This window comes from Python bivittatus, unplaced genomic scaffold (assembly GCF_059951505.1).
Source record: "Python bivittatus isolate LINGU-HERP-01145 unplaced genomic scaffold, Pbiv_v1 ctg000500_np1212, whole genome shotgun sequence".
In the NCBI taxonomy this organism is placed as follows: Eukaryota; Metazoa; Chordata; class Lepidosauria; order Squamata; family Pythonidae; genus Python; species Python bivittatus.
The window spans coordinates 64,393-81,694 of record NW_028277079.1 but is presented as its reverse complement, the minus strand read 5'-3'; the positions used below and the strand labels follow the sequence as shown (position 1 = coordinate 81,694).

At 53.4% G+C, this 17,302-nt stretch overlaps 1 protein-coding gene across 2 annotated transcripts; it reads left to right on the top strand.

Moving 5' to 3' along the window:
* Positions 1 to 1,958: 1,958 nt before the first annotated feature.
* On the top strand, positions 1,959 to 17,061 carry LOC103063396 (uncharacterized). 2 transcript variants are annotated; one of them, XM_088147287.1, is made up of 6 exons: positions 2,009 to 2,835; positions 2,943 to 3,036; positions 6,254 to 6,333; positions 6,480 to 6,606; positions 8,145 to 8,312; positions 15,978 to 17,061. In XM_088147287.1, exons 1-6 carry the CDS (start codon positions 2,434 to 2,436, stop codon positions 16,661 to 16,663), a joined length of 1,557 nt encoding a protein of 518 aa, XP_088003413.1. In that variant the 5' UTR covers positions 2,009 to 2,433; the 3' UTR covers positions 16,664 to 17,061. The 2 variants fall into 2 exon arrangements, with proteins under 2 accessions (XP_007443868.3, XP_088003413.1); XM_007443806.4 differs by lacking the exon at positions 15,978 to 17,061 and having other exon boundaries at positions 1,959 to 2,835; positions 8,145 to 13,709.
* Positions 17,062 to 17,302: the final 241 nt, after the last annotated feature.

Sequence of the window (17,302 nt, the reverse complement as noted above, 5' to 3'; positions counted from 1 at the left end):
ATCGAAGGAAACTTACCCAGTGAATGCCATGAAAGTTGTCGTTCCACAGGTTCTTAATATTTGAAAAGCAGTAAAAAAGTAATTCCAAATGTGATTAAGAAATGAGGCTTGGTTGAACCTTATGTCTGTATTGGCTACATTATGACTGTGAGCTTAGTTGGAATCCCTCGACTCCCAGCTGCTCGACTCCCAAGCCGACTGCAAAAACCTCAATTCCTGCAGTCTACTCATGAGGAGCAGCTGTCCGGAGTACATGTGGGCAATCTCATGATCTCTCCATTCTCCAGAGAGATTTCACCGGCCAGGATCTGGCCACCGATCTCTGCCGCAATGTCATCCCTGCTCCTTCACGACGTCTAGTTTGCCAATTCCTCACCGGAAGTCCATGAAGGAGGGTGTGATGGAAAATAATAAAATAAGGCTGCAAACTCTTCCCCCCTTCCCTCTGCCTCTTTCTGTCCCCCTGCCCCTTGTGTCTTCTGTTGCAAACTCCTTTCCCCATTTCCCTCTGCTGTTTCCTTGCCCCCCCCCCCCCCCGCATGTGTAAAACAGGACCAGTCCCAGGCTATTGCATGACCCAAGAACGCCGTGGTTCCACTGCTGAGACAGCCCTCTTGACGCTATCACACTAAAACAATGAGAGGGTCATTGCCAGTCTGCTTGAGAGTTTGTCCAGGGGGCAGCCTCAGTGAGGAGTCCTTTGTTAATGAAGCGAGAAGCTGCAGGAATTCTGTCCCTATTAAGCCCCCTGCTTTTCTTAATCTTCCGTCCTCCTTGGCAGTGCAACCCTCAACTCGGCCGCCTTGTTACCAAAGCACGTTTTTTGTTTCACCCTAGAAAACCACTTGTCCCCTGTTTAACACCTGTCCAAAACTTGCCCGTGACTCAGTTCCCAAGGATTTCCCACCTCTCAACCCCAAACTGTATAAGAATCTCTGCCTTTCTACTGTTCGGGGTCCCTCTTTCTTGGAAAGCAGGCACCGGAGGACCACTGCAGTAAACATCGTTCTTCTCCTCAGCGTTGTGCTCCTTTCTTCGGCAAAAATTCCACGACAGAAGGCATCTGAGGTGGCACGGCTGGGGCTGCAACTGCCGTGGCCCAAGTTGGCTTGCAGGTCCCCTGTCAGACGGTCCCCTTCTATCCAGCCCCTGGGCTCAGCATCTGTTCTGCAGCGCTGGACGCCGGCTTCCGCAGCGACTTTTTTCCCTTTATAAACGGGGTGGTGGAGCAAGAGAGCGCGAAGCCCCGGAGGAACAGATGAGTCCACCCGGCTGGCCCGTGCAGCGGAACGGAGTCCCCTCTGGCACGCGGCAGGGCCTTCCCTTCCCAGGAGCCCGACAGGCTGCTCCCCGTGCGCCCCGCCTCGCCCCTCTGGGGGGAGTCCAGCTCCCGCCCAGCCCCCGCAGCTCCCCTCTTTTGCAGGACGTACCCAGCAGCTGGATCTCGGCCCCGACAGCCACCGGATGGCAGCGAGCAGAGACCAAACTCTGAGGTCTTTCACGCCGCCCAGAGGCCGAGCGGTCAGTACCGCAGCGGGATTCTCTCGAGAAGCGCCCAGTCGAGGACAGGATGAGCCCGCTTGCCGGCCCCCACCAGTGGCGGGGGGCTGGCGTTCGCTGTCCCCGCCCGGCGCCCAGCCCAGCCCAGCCGCCGCGCCCCCGACGGAGCTGGCCAGCGGAGAGGGGCGCACTGCCGCGAGGCCCCGCAGACGCTGGAACGGCCCGCCGCCGGCCTGGAAAGGCGCGCTGCGAGAGCGGAGCCGAGGCAGGGGAGTCGCGCGCCCGCCTTCTCCCAGGAGCGGCCGCTGCCGCCGCCCTCGGACGCTCGGCGGGGAGGTGCTGGGAGGAGCTGCGTGAGGGGGCGCGGGGCGGGGGGGAGCAACCAGCCCGCCGGAGCCGCTGCGAGCGCCCGGGGCGGCGGCACGGAGACGCAGGGCGCCGCTCGCAGGCAACAAAGGATCCCCCGAGGAGAGGAGCGGAGAGGAGAGAGGAGCGGAGGGGCTGCGCCAGCGGCTCCTCCAGGCCACCTGCCCGCTGCTCCCCGCGGCCGTCCGGCGCAGGGAAAACAAAAGGCTGCCGAGCGGGCCAGGCGCGGGCAGCCCCGGTCGCGTTCCGCGGCGGGCCTCCTCGGCAGCGGCGGGGCCGGCGAGAGGGCCTTTCCCGGCGGCCCCGCAGAGCCCCACCGCTTCCCGAGTGTCCCCCGTCCTGCGAGACTCGTTGGGTTCCCGGGAGAAGCCCCGCGCCCGCAGTCCTTGAAGCTGCCTGCGCGTCGCGCGGAGCAGCGCTCGTTGCGCCGGGGATGCCTGCCAGGGACCGACGCAGGACGTGACCCCCCCCCCCCGGCTCCGCCAGGCTGAGTAAAGGCCCCCCGTTCTTCCGCGAAGACCGCGATCGGGGACGCAGCGAGGCGATCGCTGGGCTGGGCTGGCCAGGATGGAAAAGGAGGCTGCTGCTGCGGCGGGGGGGAATCCCCCAATCCCCAGGGCCGGGGCCAAGGGGGAGTTCTGGGACAGCGCGGTGCGGCAGATCTTGGGAGGGGACCCCCCGGGCTCTGACGTCCAGCGCCAGCTCTTCCGGGCATTCTGCTACCGGGAGGCTGAGGGGCCTCGAGAGGTCTGCAGTCGCCTCCACCATCTCTACCGGCAGTGGCTGAGGCCGGAGACGCACACGAAGGCGCAGATGCTGGACCTGGTGATCCTGGAGCAGTTCCTGACTGTTCTGCCCCCGGCAATGGAGAGCTGGGTCCGGGAGTGTGGGGCAGAGACCAGCTCTCAGGCGGTGGCCCTGGCCGAAGGCTTCCTCCTGAGCCAGGCGGAGGACAGGCATGAGGAAGAGGTGAGGATCCCAGTAGACCTTCTCTGTCGATTGTCCCTCCCTTTCCTGCGTTTTAAGGGCACTTTTTCCTTTCTCTGCCCCGCCTAAAATCCCTGCTCCTGTTTCAGAGGGTGGCCGAAGTGGCCAGGGGCCCCACCGAGGAGGCCGGTTTGGATTCTGGGCAGCCCATGCTGGAGGCGGACCAAGGCCCCCCCCCGCCTGGTAAGGCTGCAGGGAGCAGCTCTCCCCAGGATTACTATGTCTTGGACTCCAGAGACTGTTTGTCTGTTTTGTTTATTTATTAAAATTCAATCCAGTGACTGCCCACTTCTAAGTGTCTCTGGGCAGTGCACAAATAGCAACATAAAAACCAATACAAGCCAAAGATAAGGTGGTCTGGGCACAATATAGAAACAGAAAACAAAAATAACAAGAACACCAGGGGCCCCCTCTGTCTCTCCTCAGGGCCAGGGAGAAGAGCCAGGTCTTCAAGGCTTTACGGGATGCCGCCGGGATGGATTTCAGGGGGCTTCTCATTCCAAAGGGCAGGTGCCATGACTGAGAAGTCTCACTTCCTGGGTGCCAAGAGATGACATTGTTTAATGGAAGGGGCCTGAAGCACGCCAACTATGCCAGCATGTACCAGCTGGGCAGAAACCATGTGTAGCAGGCGGTCCGCCAGGTAACCTGGCCCTGTGCCATGTAGGGCTTTACAGGTGGTAACCAGCACCTTGAATCACATCTGGAAGCAACCAGTGCACCCCTTGGCATGCCCATGGTTGCCCGTCTGCACCACTGTGTTCTGGACCAGCTGTAGCTTCTGAGTGGTTTTCTAGGGCAGACCCATGCAGAGTGCATTGCAGTGGTCAAGCCTTGAGATGACTAGCGCACGAGTGACTGCTTGAGGGGCCTCCTGATCCAGGGAAGGGGACAGCTGGTGCACCAGATGGAGCTGTGCGAAGGCCCCTTGGCCACAGCTGCTGCTTGCGCTTTGAATAGGTGCTGCGAGTCCAAGAGGACCTCCAGGCTGTGCACCGCTCTTGAACGGGGAAGCGCAGCCCCATCCAGAAGCTGAGAAGGAAAGCCCCCGGGCCCAAGAGGCCCTAATATCCTTCGTAAGACTGAGCTGGGGCTGATTCCTCCCCATCCAGGCCGGCTCAGCCTCCAGGCCCTGGACAGAACCTCAACAGCTTCACTTGGCCGGCCTGAGGTCAAAAGGTATAACTGGGTATCGCCAGCATATAGATGATCCTGGACCCCAGAGTGACGGATGGCCTCCCTCAGCGGCTTCACGTAGATGTTAACAAGGGGAGAGAGCGTTGGCCTCCGCGCCAACCCACGTAATAAGGGCCCACGCCAATCAGAACTGGCCACGAACGAAGGATGAGAGCCGTCGTAAACCGGTGGGCCCAGTTCCCAACCCCTGTTTTGTTCTTTAGCCTGTGTTATGCAGAGGGAGGGACAGTTTTCTTCAGCTGTCCCCTCAGTTTAAAAGAGAATCTCATTCTGACAGCATGCCGAGAGGTGGTTGCTACTCAAAGGGAGATCGTGGCCTGGAACACTGCTCTTGAGAAGGGTTCGGTCAGCAACTTTCCCTTCTGCTTTTGATTTTTATTTATTTATTTGATTTATACGGCTGCCCATCTCACAGTAGTGATTCTGGGTGGCTTACAATATTTAAAAACAGTGCAAAAACACAATGTGACGTGGTATAAAACGCAGCAACGCACAAAGTAGCTGAATAGTTTACTAGATTCCTTATTAAGCTCTTGACAATGGGTGGTTCAAAGGGGGTGTGGGTGTGAAATAAAAACCAGCAAAATGACAAGCATTTTATTGTTTTCCACATTTAAGTGTGAACCACCCAGGTTGATCGATCGATTGATTTAAAGATTTATATGGCCACCCATCTTGTGAGACACAACTCTGGGTGGCTAACAGCAATAAGAAAATGATCAAAAAAAGAAAAAATCCAACAAACAAACAAGAGAAACCTGGTGCCCAGATAGACAGTCCCCTGAACTCCAGGCTGGCTACCCGGGCGCCTGGCTGAGAGGGTGGGGGCTGCTGGATCTCAAGGGGGATGGAAAAGGCATGCTTCCTAGGCCCCCCTAGATGGCAGCGTTTGAGGGAAGGCCCCTGGAACGCGTCCGACCTAGTGGGCTGGGAAGATTCCCCCAGGGAGAGGCAGTCCCACAGATAAGCTGACCCTGTGCCAAATAGAGCTTTAAAGGTAATAACCACCACCTTGAATTGCATCTGGAAAGAAACTGAGCCGGTGCAACTAGTGCAGCGATGGTGTAGTGTGGGCGAACCGAGAGGCACCTAATGCCTCACAAGCTGCTGGATTCTGGACCAGCTGTAATTTCTGGGTGGTCTTCGAGGGCAGCCCCATGTAGAGTGCACTGCAATAGTCCAACTGGGAATGAGTGAGGTGCGAGTGACTGTGAGCAAGGCCGCCTGGTCCAGGAATGGGCGCAATTGGCACACAAGACATATCTGGGCAAAGGCCCCCCCAGTCATGGCTGCCACCTTTGAACAGGAGCTGTGAGTCCAGGAGGACCCCCCGATTGTGCAACCACTCTGTCTGGGGAAGTGCTACCCCATCAAGAGTTAAGAATAGCATATCATCAGACGGGGGTGGGTGGGTGGGCTGGGGGGGGTAAAGTCGCTCTGTCTTGCTAGAGTTGAGCTGAAGCCGGCTTCTCCCATCCACCCTCACCGTCTCCAGGCACTGGGCAAACATCACCTGTCTAACCTAAATAAGCACTTCTGAGAAATGTCAGAGCAAAAAGTGTTTACTTGGAGAGAGAAACTGCTTTATTTATTTATTTTTGCAATTTCTATAGCTGTCCAACTCAATCCAAGTGACTCTGGATTTTAAGAGAGAGGAGATGATAAAATCCTTAGCATAAAGCAAAAACTGAAATCAAAACAGTAGGGCATTCCCTATGGCCAAGAAAAAGAGGCATGGTTGTAGGTGCCAACGTGAGGCAGGTGATTCCTTGGCAGCACTTTTTCTCTTTAAGAGGTGACAATGTTGGGCAGGAGGAAAGACCCATGGGAACAGGGACGCCCAGGGCTCATTGCTGCAAGCCAGAAGGCTCGCACTTTTGTCATGTTTATCTGATGTTTGACTTCTCAGATACATTTGGGGATGAGACGTTCCTTTGTTACTGCTGACACCTGCTCACAAAGAGAGGGGGTGGACTCCCCTTTGTGGACAGCCCTCTGTTGAGGGGCTTTAACTTGGTTCCCTTCATGGGGTGGGGTTGGACTCATGGCTTCCAGGGCTTCTCCGATGCCACAATTCTAGGATGAGATCAAGAGGATGATGTGATGCCTGACTGTTCCAGGTGACTTTAAGATGTGAAGGAGGGCTGCAGGTGGGCCTTCCTGCTCTCCCGGCCCATCACCCCTTCCTGTGTCTTGCCAACAGGTGATGGCGCAACAATGCTGGCGGTGCATCCTGGTCTTGGAAGTGGGCTAGAGACGAGGGCAGGGCGGTTGCCGGACCAGGTAGGAGACGAGGGCAGGGCAGTTGCCGGACCAGGTAGGAGATGGGGAATGGGATGGCCGGAGTGCTCTGGATTCCTCTTTCTCTTACGCAGCTCCCCTCAACCTCCCCTGGGCCTGAGCGAATCTGGCTTTTACTGTTTTTTCAGTGGCTGGTGACTTTAGAAGAGGTGGCTGTCTCCTTCACAGAGGAGGAGTGGGCGCTGCTGGATCCAGGCCAGCGAGCTCTCCAGTGGGAAGTCATGGCGGAGAATTATGGGAATCTGGCTACTCTGGGTAAGGATTGCGGCCCTTGCCATTCGTCGGGTCTTCACAGAACCCTTGAGTTGGAAGGATCCTGGGAGGTCTTCTAGTCCAGCCCTGCCCAGGGCAGGAATCCTCAGGCCATCCCAAGCAAAGGGCCATCCGGTGGTGGAACCCCCCACCCCACCCCAGCCCCAAGAGGCAGGCTGGTCCACTGCTTCACGGCTCTCATGGGCAGGAAATTCCTCCCTCCTTATTTTGAGTTTGGGTCTCCCTCTGCAAAGCTTCTGCTTGTAGGTTTCTGTTCTACTCTCAGACACCACGGGAATCAATCCGCCCCCTTTTCCCTGGGAGTGCCCTTCAGAGGTTGGAAAACCACTCTCACGTCTTCTCTGAGCCTTCTCTTTTTTAGGTTAAACACATCCACTTCTTTTAGCCATAGCATTTAGCCTCCAAACCCCTCACCATCTTTGCTGCTTTTCTCTGCACTCTTTCCAGTTCCTCAGCATCTCTCTTGTATGGTGGTAGCCAACCAGGTGTGTCTGGCCAGGGCAGCATGGAGCAGAGCCATCACTTTCTATGATCTTTATGCCCTGCCTTAGCCATAAGTTGCAGGCCTTCAAAAACTGAAATCAAACGTTGACTTAGTCTTAGAAATAAGGCAGTAACCTAGCCCGGAGGAAGAAGAACCAACAAAACTCCCAGCCCCACTTAGTGATTTGCAGCTGTAGGTCAACCTACAGTTTCCTAAGCTGAAGATTACCATGGTTGCTGGTTCAGTTCACACAGTGGGCTAAGCGCTTGCTTGCTTACGTCTGGCTTCCTGCCTGAGGCCCAGTTGGCTGGTTCAGACATAAAAGGCAGTCGTAGACCGTGGCCCCAAACTGCAGAGTCTGGCTTCAGGCTAGTCAGAACCAAACAACGGCCTTTTGTCTTAAAGTGAGATGTGGAGCCAGATTCTCGATGATCTCTGTTGGTTTGTGCTTCTCTTGGAAGTCAGCCAAGGAAACCAGGTGGGGCCCAGAGCAGAAATGTCAGAATGCTGCTGGCAATCAGAAGGTCAGAGGAGCTGTGCCAGATCCGGCCAAGGGCTGCCTCATTCTGCCTCGCCCTTTTCAGCAACACAGTCAGGCCGGAGTCTCCCTTCTGGGGCTGGGGAAGGTCGGTCCCTGACTGTGCAAAAAAGGCTTTGGCCCTGTGGAAGGGAGCGGGTGCGCCTCCTCCGATTTCCGCCACGAGCCAGAGGGGTCTGAGAGGCTGCGTGCGTTGCTGGCTGCTTTACAGGTCACCTTTCTTGATTTGCTCCTGCTCGACGGGACTCCAGCTCACACGGTATATTTTGTCATTGGTCCGTTGCAGTTGGGCAGCTAATAAATTCAAATAAATATAAAATAAAACAAAATAAAAAATAACCTGGAGGTAGGTTTTGGAGCTTTTTAATTCCATTCTTCTTCAGTTTGTTTGACCTGCTTTTTAAGAGGTGCCTCTTTGCTGAGAAGAGGGGGAAAAGATTACAGATGGAGGGGCAAAGGTTGGGGTTGTTTCAGTCTGACGCTTTCTCTCTGTTGCAGGAGAGGTGGTGGAGAGTGAGAGCAAGGTGCAACAGCAGAGAAGGAAACCGGAGTCCCAACAGCAGGCATGGTCCGAAGGCCCCGACCTCTGCAGCTTTTCGGCCCAAGGAGCACATTGGGGAGGGAGAGAAAGGCAGGCGACACCTTCGTGCTCAGCAAGCTTAGCTGGTGAGTCAGGCGTGAGGAGGAGGAGGCACCCCCGCATTCACAAGGGAGAGGCTGTCCTGAAATGCTCTGAGTGTGGCAAGAGCTTCAGCCGGCGTTACAGCCTAACTAGGCACCAGCGAGTGCACACGGGGGAGAAATGGTGGACCTGCTCTGTCTGTGGCAAGAGCTTCAGCCAGAGGTACCATCTGACGAGGCATCAGAGGATACACACGGCTGAGGAATGGTGGATTTGCTCCGTCTGTGGAAAGAGCTTCCGCTGCAGCAACAGCCGGATCAGGCACGAGCGGATTCACACGGGGGAAAAGCCCTTTGTGTGTGCCGAGTGCGGTCGGCGCTTCAGCGAGAGCTCGACTCTTTACAAACATCAGAGGGTGCACACGGGAGAGAAGCCTTATAAATGCTCCGAGTGTGGAAAGAGCTTTCGGCAGAAGATCAATCTGACGAGGCACCGCACTGTTCACACGGGAGAAAGACCATATCCATGCTCTGAGTGCGGAAAGAGCTTCAGTCAGAAGGTGAGTCTGTCCTTGCACCGTACGATCCACACGGGGGAGAAGCCATACAAGTGTGTGGAGTGCGGAAAGAGTTTCACCCAGAGGGTAAACTTGACTTCTCATCAGAGGACCCACACAGGAGAGAAGCCCTATCAGTGTCCCAAGTGTGGGAAGAGCTTCAGCCGTAGTAACAGTCTTGCCGATCATCTGAAACATCACCTAAACCTCCAGTGTGCAGCAAATCTTAGGTTGCACCGCCAGCAGCCATGCTGGAAAGACCCCTGTGAATGCTCAGGATCTTTGGCAAGAGAAGGACAGGCGATGCGCTGCGGCATGGCTTGTCAAGGGGCGCCCCCTGGGCAATGAAGCAGAAGGGTAACGCACTGCGTAAAGGTTTGACGGGGGGCAGCCTTCCCTTGGCATCCCAGGCGCTGGACTGGCAGGGAAGGACTGCGAACAAGTTTTTGCCGAAGCCGGATTCCTGCAGGGCCTTGGGAGCTTCTGGTGGGGAACAGCCAGCCAGCCTCGACTTCCGTGTCCCCTTTCCAAACTCTCCCAGCCACGGAGGTCTGAACTGTGTCATGAGATGGTGGTGGCTCTGTTCACAGAAGGGGATAGATGGAGGTGAGCAGAGGCTCTGCAGAGGAGGTCCAAATGGAAATCTCTCACCTTTTCCCATTCCACACCAGATGTCTTAACGGAAGTCCCCACAGGGGCAGGAGGGTGGGGCCTCCATCCAGCCTGGGTTCCTAATGGGTGGTGAGCAGAAGCCATCTGCCTCTAGTCAAGGAAATAACTGGAACCGTCATGGTCAGGTGCCGCTTACAGCCTTATCCTCTGTGAATTTTGTTTAACGCCAGCCTCAGTAGCTTTCTCCCTCCAAATAAAGAGCAGTGCTCCTGTCTGTGCATAGAGTGCCCTTCTCTCCTCCCACATAAAGACAGGTGCCTTCTGCAGCAGCCTCTGGAGGCATCGTGTAGGCAGCAGGGACGATGCTGAATCTACCAGGAGTGACACTGCTGCTGCTGGATGGGCTCCAGTTAAGTCCTATTGCAACCAAGGAGGAACCTTGCCAATTGTCTCTAGGAGCCTGGATCAATCATAGAATGACACCTTTTAAGTGGGGCGGGGGGGAGAGGCACTCCCCTTTGCCAATGGGGAAAGAAACACAAGTGCCAGAAACACCACAAGTTTGGGTTGGACATCAGGACAAATTACCTAATAGGGAGAGCTATTCAGCAGTGGGATTAGCTGCCTCAGGAGGGAGGGGTGTTTGTTTCAGCTGAGGCTGGAGGACCACCTCTCCTGCAGGTCGGGGCACCATAGCAGTGCTCCAGGTTGCCTCCCAGCCCTGACATCCCAAGAAGACCTTGGCTTGGGGCGAAGCCTTCCCCGACACAGAGCAGAATGGGCCCCGATGCTTTTCTGCTTTGAAAAAGAGTAACTTGTCTGCATCAGCTGAAGCTAAGTGGGTGAGCGACACAAGGGGCTTTCAGTTCTGCAGAACAAAACAGAACAATTATCATATTGTCCTGGCCTTGGTCAAATGCCTTGGCCAAGACCAAAGCCCTGGGGGGCTCCATCGCCTGCCTCTCAGGGGAAGGCCATGATCCCTAACCCAGGTGGCTTCTCTCACCTTGCCTAGCAGAACAATCAGCCCTGACTCTCAGTTCTTTTCCCTTCCTTCCTGGGTAGCAATCCAAGTCCCATACACTGTGTAATGGACAGTGTAGTCCATTACATTGCAGCCTCTTGGTAGGGACTCTTACTTGCACAATGCTTAAAGGTGAGTCATCAACAGGTGCCGGAAATGTAAAAACAGCTGGAGGACCCGTGGCCCTCCAGGTGTGGCTGGACCCTTGAGTTCCCTCTGTCCCATTCAGCTGACGGAAATGGCATTGCCAGTGCTGCTCCTGGAGGAAGCAGCCTTAGGCTTTGGGGGTTAACCTGAGTAAGTGGATGCCTGGGTTCCTGGAAGAGAGAGGAGGAGGCTTCTGGCAGGCCTTCTGGATTCCCCCCTCACCCCAGCCTCCTCCCTCTGCTCCCCATTTCTTTCTCTCATCTGGGGATAAGCGCGCACAATGCTCAGGTAACGACTTTCTCTCTTCTGGCAGCTTGCAGGGATAGATTGGGGTGGGGGACAAAAGGGGGTGGGGGTATCAAAGGTATTCTTTTAGTTCAAACCTTCTTGTAGCAACTTTGTTTATCCATGTTTCTGCTTATAGATAGCATTGCATTCAGGGGTTGAAAAAGTAAATATTCTGTTGTGAAATGTTGGGTTTTGAAAATGGGCACTTAAACATGGGCACAAACACTGATGGAGATGCAGAGTGCCTCCCCCATCATGCCCTCCTCTCCTGCCCATTCAGAGTCACTTCCCTCTTGTGTATTTCTGCCTGGCTATCAGTCAGAAGTGAAGTGGTTATGAAATGTATACATGAAAAATGTACCATTCTACACTGGAATCCTCTTTCTGTATTGATTCTGCCTCGAACTGTGTAAGTCAGCACGAGAGGCCTAGAAATCCACACCTCTCTCTTATTTCATCAGCTCCGTTTTATCTTGGAGCATGAGAAGTTTCTGTCTAGCTCAGCAACTGGTGAAGCAGCGGATCATCCTAGGTGGTTTCTCTGCTGTGATACTGTGGCAGGCTTCATGGTGGTTCCACTTAATAGATTGTCTCAGTTGGATGAAGTAAGAAGGAGCCGAGTATGCATTAATTGTGCAATTCATAAGAGCTGCTTCTGAGGGCATGCGTGGTCTTAAGAGTCTGGTTCAACAAATGGTATAGCGTGTGGTTTCTTCCTCTCCTCTTTTATTGTGCTGGATAGGGTTGGACAGATCGGGTGGTGCACAGTGTGACTCCTTTAGCTACAAAAGCCGCTTCTATTTCAGGTTTAGTAGAATCTGGGCAAGCCTATCGAATACACTGTTTCTGTAAGAACCTGTCAAATACTGCTATGAAATAAATGTCGGCTGCTGCGCACGGTAGACCTAACCCCCTTCCCTTCCATAACTTTCCATACACATTAGTGTTTATGCCCCCTCCCCCCTCACGGGCTGGCGCTTGGTTCCCAGGCAACTGGGGAATTGCAGGTCTCTGCTGATGTTTTCTCAACTGTTTCCTGAATCTGTATCAAGCGATGGACAGACCATTGTACCCCCTCCCCAAAGGATACAATTCACCCATTCCCAAAGCAATCGTTCCCAACAACCCTGATTTCTTGGTGCCAAAGCTAACTCTCCCTCCCACCAGACCCAAAAGGATGCCAAGCCCCATATCAATGGCCGCAAACTTGCCCCAAACAAAAACAACGGGAAAAGACAGGGAGGTCTGCCAAGCGGAGGCTTGCAAAGACTCCTGAAACGAGAGCAAAAGTTAACCCTAACCCTAAGTGTCTGGGATAAATTGCATGTGACGAACTGGAGAATGTCCAAAGCACCAGCGAAGGCTGTGCAAGAGTAAATGTTGCCTAGTGATAAAACAGTCCACCTCTCCAACCCCTGAAATCAGACTTCGAATGACTGATCAATGTAGCATAAGCTGTTCAAGGTGACAAGCAGGAGTCAAGATCAACAGAAACTGGCAGGCTGCTGAGGATGGCCCCCTCCACAGGCAGTGTGTAAGGCAACTTGGAGTTGAGAAGTCACTTTTATGACAAAGGGCTGTTGTGGCTTGAATTATCCAGCGGTCTGCAAATTATTATTGACAGCAACTGTATTCTGTTTTCACATTTCTTAAAGAGATTGCTGCATGTCTTACAGCTCAGGTCAGCTTGGGCTTCTGTTGCTTTTGGCCGCCTCGTCTGTGTCCAGCGAGGAGCTCGGTTCAGCTCTCTCCCCTTGGCCTCTGTCTCACCTTGTGTGGAAGATCTGGCATGGTGGCTAGGCTCTGGGTGGGGGTCTCTCTTCTCTTTTAGACCTGCACTTTCCCCAGCTAGGGGAAAAACTGACTGCCTTGATCTTGCTTGGAAGAAGACAGGGCGGAGAGAAACTGTCAGGCTTTCAAGGCTGTGCGACTCCACCCAACCACCCTCAAGAGCATTGCGGGCTTCTGTGACCTGACCTTGACCTTGACCTTGACTGGTGAGCGCCTGCCTGGCCCCCTCAGTGGCTTTTCCATCTCCACCACACCCAATGACCCTGAGGATGGTATGGATGAGACACCGACAAGCGATGTCCCCCTCCCCCCGCAAAGAGCATGCCATACCCAGGCTGCTCCCGCGTCAACGCGAAATTCGGGAACTCTGAATGGTGCCCAGAGACTTCCACAGCTGCCTTTCCTCAAATCTGCTGCCTTCCTCTGCTTTTTGTAGGGAGGGGAGGGGGGGTGCCTCCACGTTCAAGTGTTGAACTCCTGGCAAGGTTTTCCTTAAGTGGCTTGCCTGGCATTGCCTGCTTCCTAGGGTTGAGAGAGAGTGACTGGGCCAAAGTCACCCAGCTGGTTTTGTGCTTAAGGCGGAACTAGAACTCCGGCCTCCCGGTATCTAGCCTGCTGCTTTAACCACTACTCCAAACTGGCTCTCTCGCTCTGCTTAGGAGAACCCAGCTGGCTGCTGCAAGAGGCCATGGGACGTGAGCCATGCTGGGCTCCCTGCAAAAAGTGTTCTGGGGAAGGAGCAGTGCCCTTCCTGGGGATCCTATAGGAAGAGAAGGCAGGTCCTGGAGCAGGCTGTGATGGCCCCTACCTTGGACGGCTTTAACGGGATTGGATCCGTTCGCAGCAGTCAGACTGAACAAGAACTGTTTGTCTTGAGACTCAATGTTTCCGGTGGGTCAGGATCTCTGCGTATCACCCCTAAAAGATTGCTAATATCAGGTTGCTTCCTGCTTTTGTTCCCAGGTTTATCTATTTATGTTTGCAACATAGGGGCAGTGTGACGAAAATAAACAATAGAACAATGTTTGTCATTCATTTGAACCAAAAGTTTGGGAGAACAGCTAGGTTTTCAAGGGCTCCTTGAACATCATCTGGGTGGGAGCCATTCACATACTTGGGGTATCAGTCTTTCTGTGGGGAGATGCTGTCCCAGAGGCAGGTACTGTGACAGGGAAGGTGTACTTCCTAGGTCGTGATAGATGACACCGTTTGATCCAAGGGACTTGAAGCACACCACTCTGCCTGGTCAAACAGTGCAGACAGAAACCATCGTATGGAGGCAGTCCCTCAAATAAACAGGCCATATACTGTTAGAAGTATATTAAATCCAGTACCTCTACCTCCCACACCTGCTACAGATGGGCAACCGGCTATTGCTGGGCATATAGCATTTTTAAGATATCACACTCCTTTTTCACCAACGGATTTGGCGGTGTGGCGCTCTGACACTCCTTCCTTCCGAAAAGACCCATTGTCTGTCATAAGACGCTTAGAGGCAGTCATTCGAAGTTACAACCCTTCATGGGCTGATATGATGGAGCTCCTTAATATGTTATTGACCAGGGATGAGGTCTTGAAATTGTTTGAAAAATGTGTAGAAATTGGCCGTTGTCCTGTTCTACCGGTTCCCGGGGAAGTGGCACCACCACCCCGGGTCCCTTGGCCAACTCATGAGCCTACATGGGACTATAATAATGCTGCCCATTGGACTGAGTATAACAGGGCTAAGGAGAACCTCATTGAAGCCCTTCGGGAAAGAAGCCTTTGAAATGGTCTGAATTTAATACAATTCAGAGACTTGACAAAACCCCGGACGCTTTTTGGGTCCGTTTATCTGAGGCAGGGGTCACTCACGCCCATTTGGATCTTGAAAATGATAAAGACAATAGGCTTCTCCGCTCTGCTTTTGTTGAGCAAGCGGCTGCTGACATTAAAAACCATTTCCAAACCATCGTTTCCAACTGGCAAAGTTTAGATGTTGCTGAGCTCCGTCGTATTGCCAATTTTGTTTTTGATCACCGTAAGCGAAAAGAGGAGGAGGAGAAAGATAAGCGGTGCCGTGCTGAGCGCCGTGAAGACCTAAAAATGTTTGCTACTTTTCAAATGGATCATCGCAGCTGACCACAATACGTGAGGCTCAAGTCTGGGATTCCACCAGCCCGTCCCCTCTGCTATTACTGTCAGAAGGAGGGGCATTTCGTGAATGCAGGACCTACCAGGCGGATGCCCGGCGAATGGAGGAACGACGGGGGAGAAGCGGGGACCCTTTTCTTCCCCAGCAACAACCCATACCATTTCCTCGTTCCCACACTCCGGCTCCACCTCCTCCTCTCCCTTCCCGACCTCGCTCATATCCTGTTATTCCTTCCACAGATTCTCCGGCGCAGTCCGGATTTTCTCCGCAATGACAGGATCTTGGGGACACCCAAGAACCAAAGCCCTTGAGTGCACTCGCTTTACCTCTTCGGTCTGGACCTGGGGGGGAACCCTTTTTGTCTTTGACGGTGGATGGCCAACAGTATCACTGTTTGGTTGATACCGGGGCCACGGCATCCCTACTAACCCACCCTCCTTCTTCCTCCTCTGTTCTTTCTGATGTTTCTGACCATATTGTTGGGGTTGGGGGTAGGGTTATCCCCGTAAATGTTACCGATCCTCTAAAGGTTGAAGTGGGTCCCCTTACTATTGAACATGCTTTTACCATTTGTTCTGAATCTCCTGTTTCCCTTTTTGGTCGTGATTTACTCTGTAAGCTTGGAGCCACTATTAAATGCACTCCTAATGGGTTGATTTTGGACGTTCCCTTGACATATATGCATTGTCTTTTTTCCCTTTTTTTAACAGCCTCAGACCCCCATACGGTGCCCCCGGACTTGTGCACCCTCCCGGACTCATTATGGGGCTGGGAATCCTCGAATGTTGGGTTCCTGAAAAGTGCGGCTCCTGTTGTCATTCAGACTAAATCTGGACCACCACCGTGTCTGCCCCAATATAGTATTCCAACTGAAGCCATTGGACCCATTCAACTGCTTATTACCAGCTACCTTAGACAAGGGGTTTTGCGTCCTTGCATTTCCCCATGTAATACCCCCATTTTTCCTGTTCGTAAACCTAAACTAGACTCTGCAGGGAACCCTGTTTATCGCTTTGTGCACGACCTTCGTGCTGTCAATTCATACGTTATTCCACGGGCACCAGTTGTCCCGAACCCCGCTACCATAACTATGATTCCTGCCACAGCCATGTGTTTTACTGTCATTGATTTGTGTGCTGCTTTCTTTTCCATTCCAGTGCACCCTGAGTTGCAATACCTTTTTGCCTTCACCTGGAACTCCACTCAGTATACTTGGACTCGGCTACCCCAGGGATATACGGAGTCCCCTACCCTGTTTTCGCAAATTTTGAAAGCTGATTTAGCATCTATTGTTTTACCCTGCCGGTCCGTTCTTATCCAATATGTGGATGACTTACTGGTGGCATCGGACACGGTGGACTCTTGCCGTACGGATGCTTATGCCCTCCTTGCGTCGCTGGCAGACCGTGGCCATAAGGCATCACCAACCAAACATCAATATTTACAATCAGAAGTGAAATACTTGGGCTATATCATTGCCCCTGGTTCTCGCAGATTGGCCACTGAGCATATCCAAGCTATTTTAAACATGAAACAGCCCGCAACTAAACACCAGGTACGTGCTCTTCTTGGGGTGTTGGGGTTTTGTCGCCCCTGGATCCCTTCTTTTGGGGAACTGATCCGTCCTTTGATCCTCCTCACTGTGAAGGAAGCCCCCACATCCGTAATCTGGACTCCCGACCTGGATGCTTTATTGATCAAAATTAAGCGGACCCTTTCCTCTGCGCCGGCCCTGGGTCTTCCGGACTATTCTAAAACTTTTTTCCTTTTCGTCCATGAGAATTGTGGGGTTGCTTCTGGTGTACTTTCTCAACTTTTGGGCCCAGCGCGGCTGCCCACCTAACTGCCTGCTGTCATTGCTTCTGCACTTGGTGAAGAATAAATCTCCTAACTTCATGCAATTCATCAGTGTCTTTACTCCCGGCTCAGAAACGGACTTGGTAAGATAACTTTTTCTTCCAACAATACCATGAAAAGCTTTACAGATGGTAACCGGCACATAGAATTATAGAATTCAGAAGCCAACTGGAAACCATGCAGCTCATGGAGCAGTGGGGTCACACGGGTAAGCCTCGGCCTGCGCATTACTGCCCACTCCACCACATTCTGGACCAGCTATAGCTTCCAAGGGGCCTTCATGTGTAGCCGTGTGTAGAGCACATTGCAGTAGTTGAGTTGCAAGGTGACCAGGGCATGGGTGACTGTCTGAAGAGCCTCCTGATCCAGAGAGTCTTGAGTGTAACCCCATCCAAGATTAGAGGTGGAATATCTTCTGACTCAGGGCCCCCGAGTGCCCACAGTCTTGCCAAGATTAAGCCTGAATCTGTTCCTTCCCACCCAGACCCTCACAGCCTCCCAGTGCTTAGACAAGACATCAACAGCGTCCATGGGCAGCCTGGGGTCAAGATGTGTAACTGGGTATCATCACCGTACTGATGATATCAGGTCCCAAACTGATAGGTAACTTCACTCAGCGCTTTCA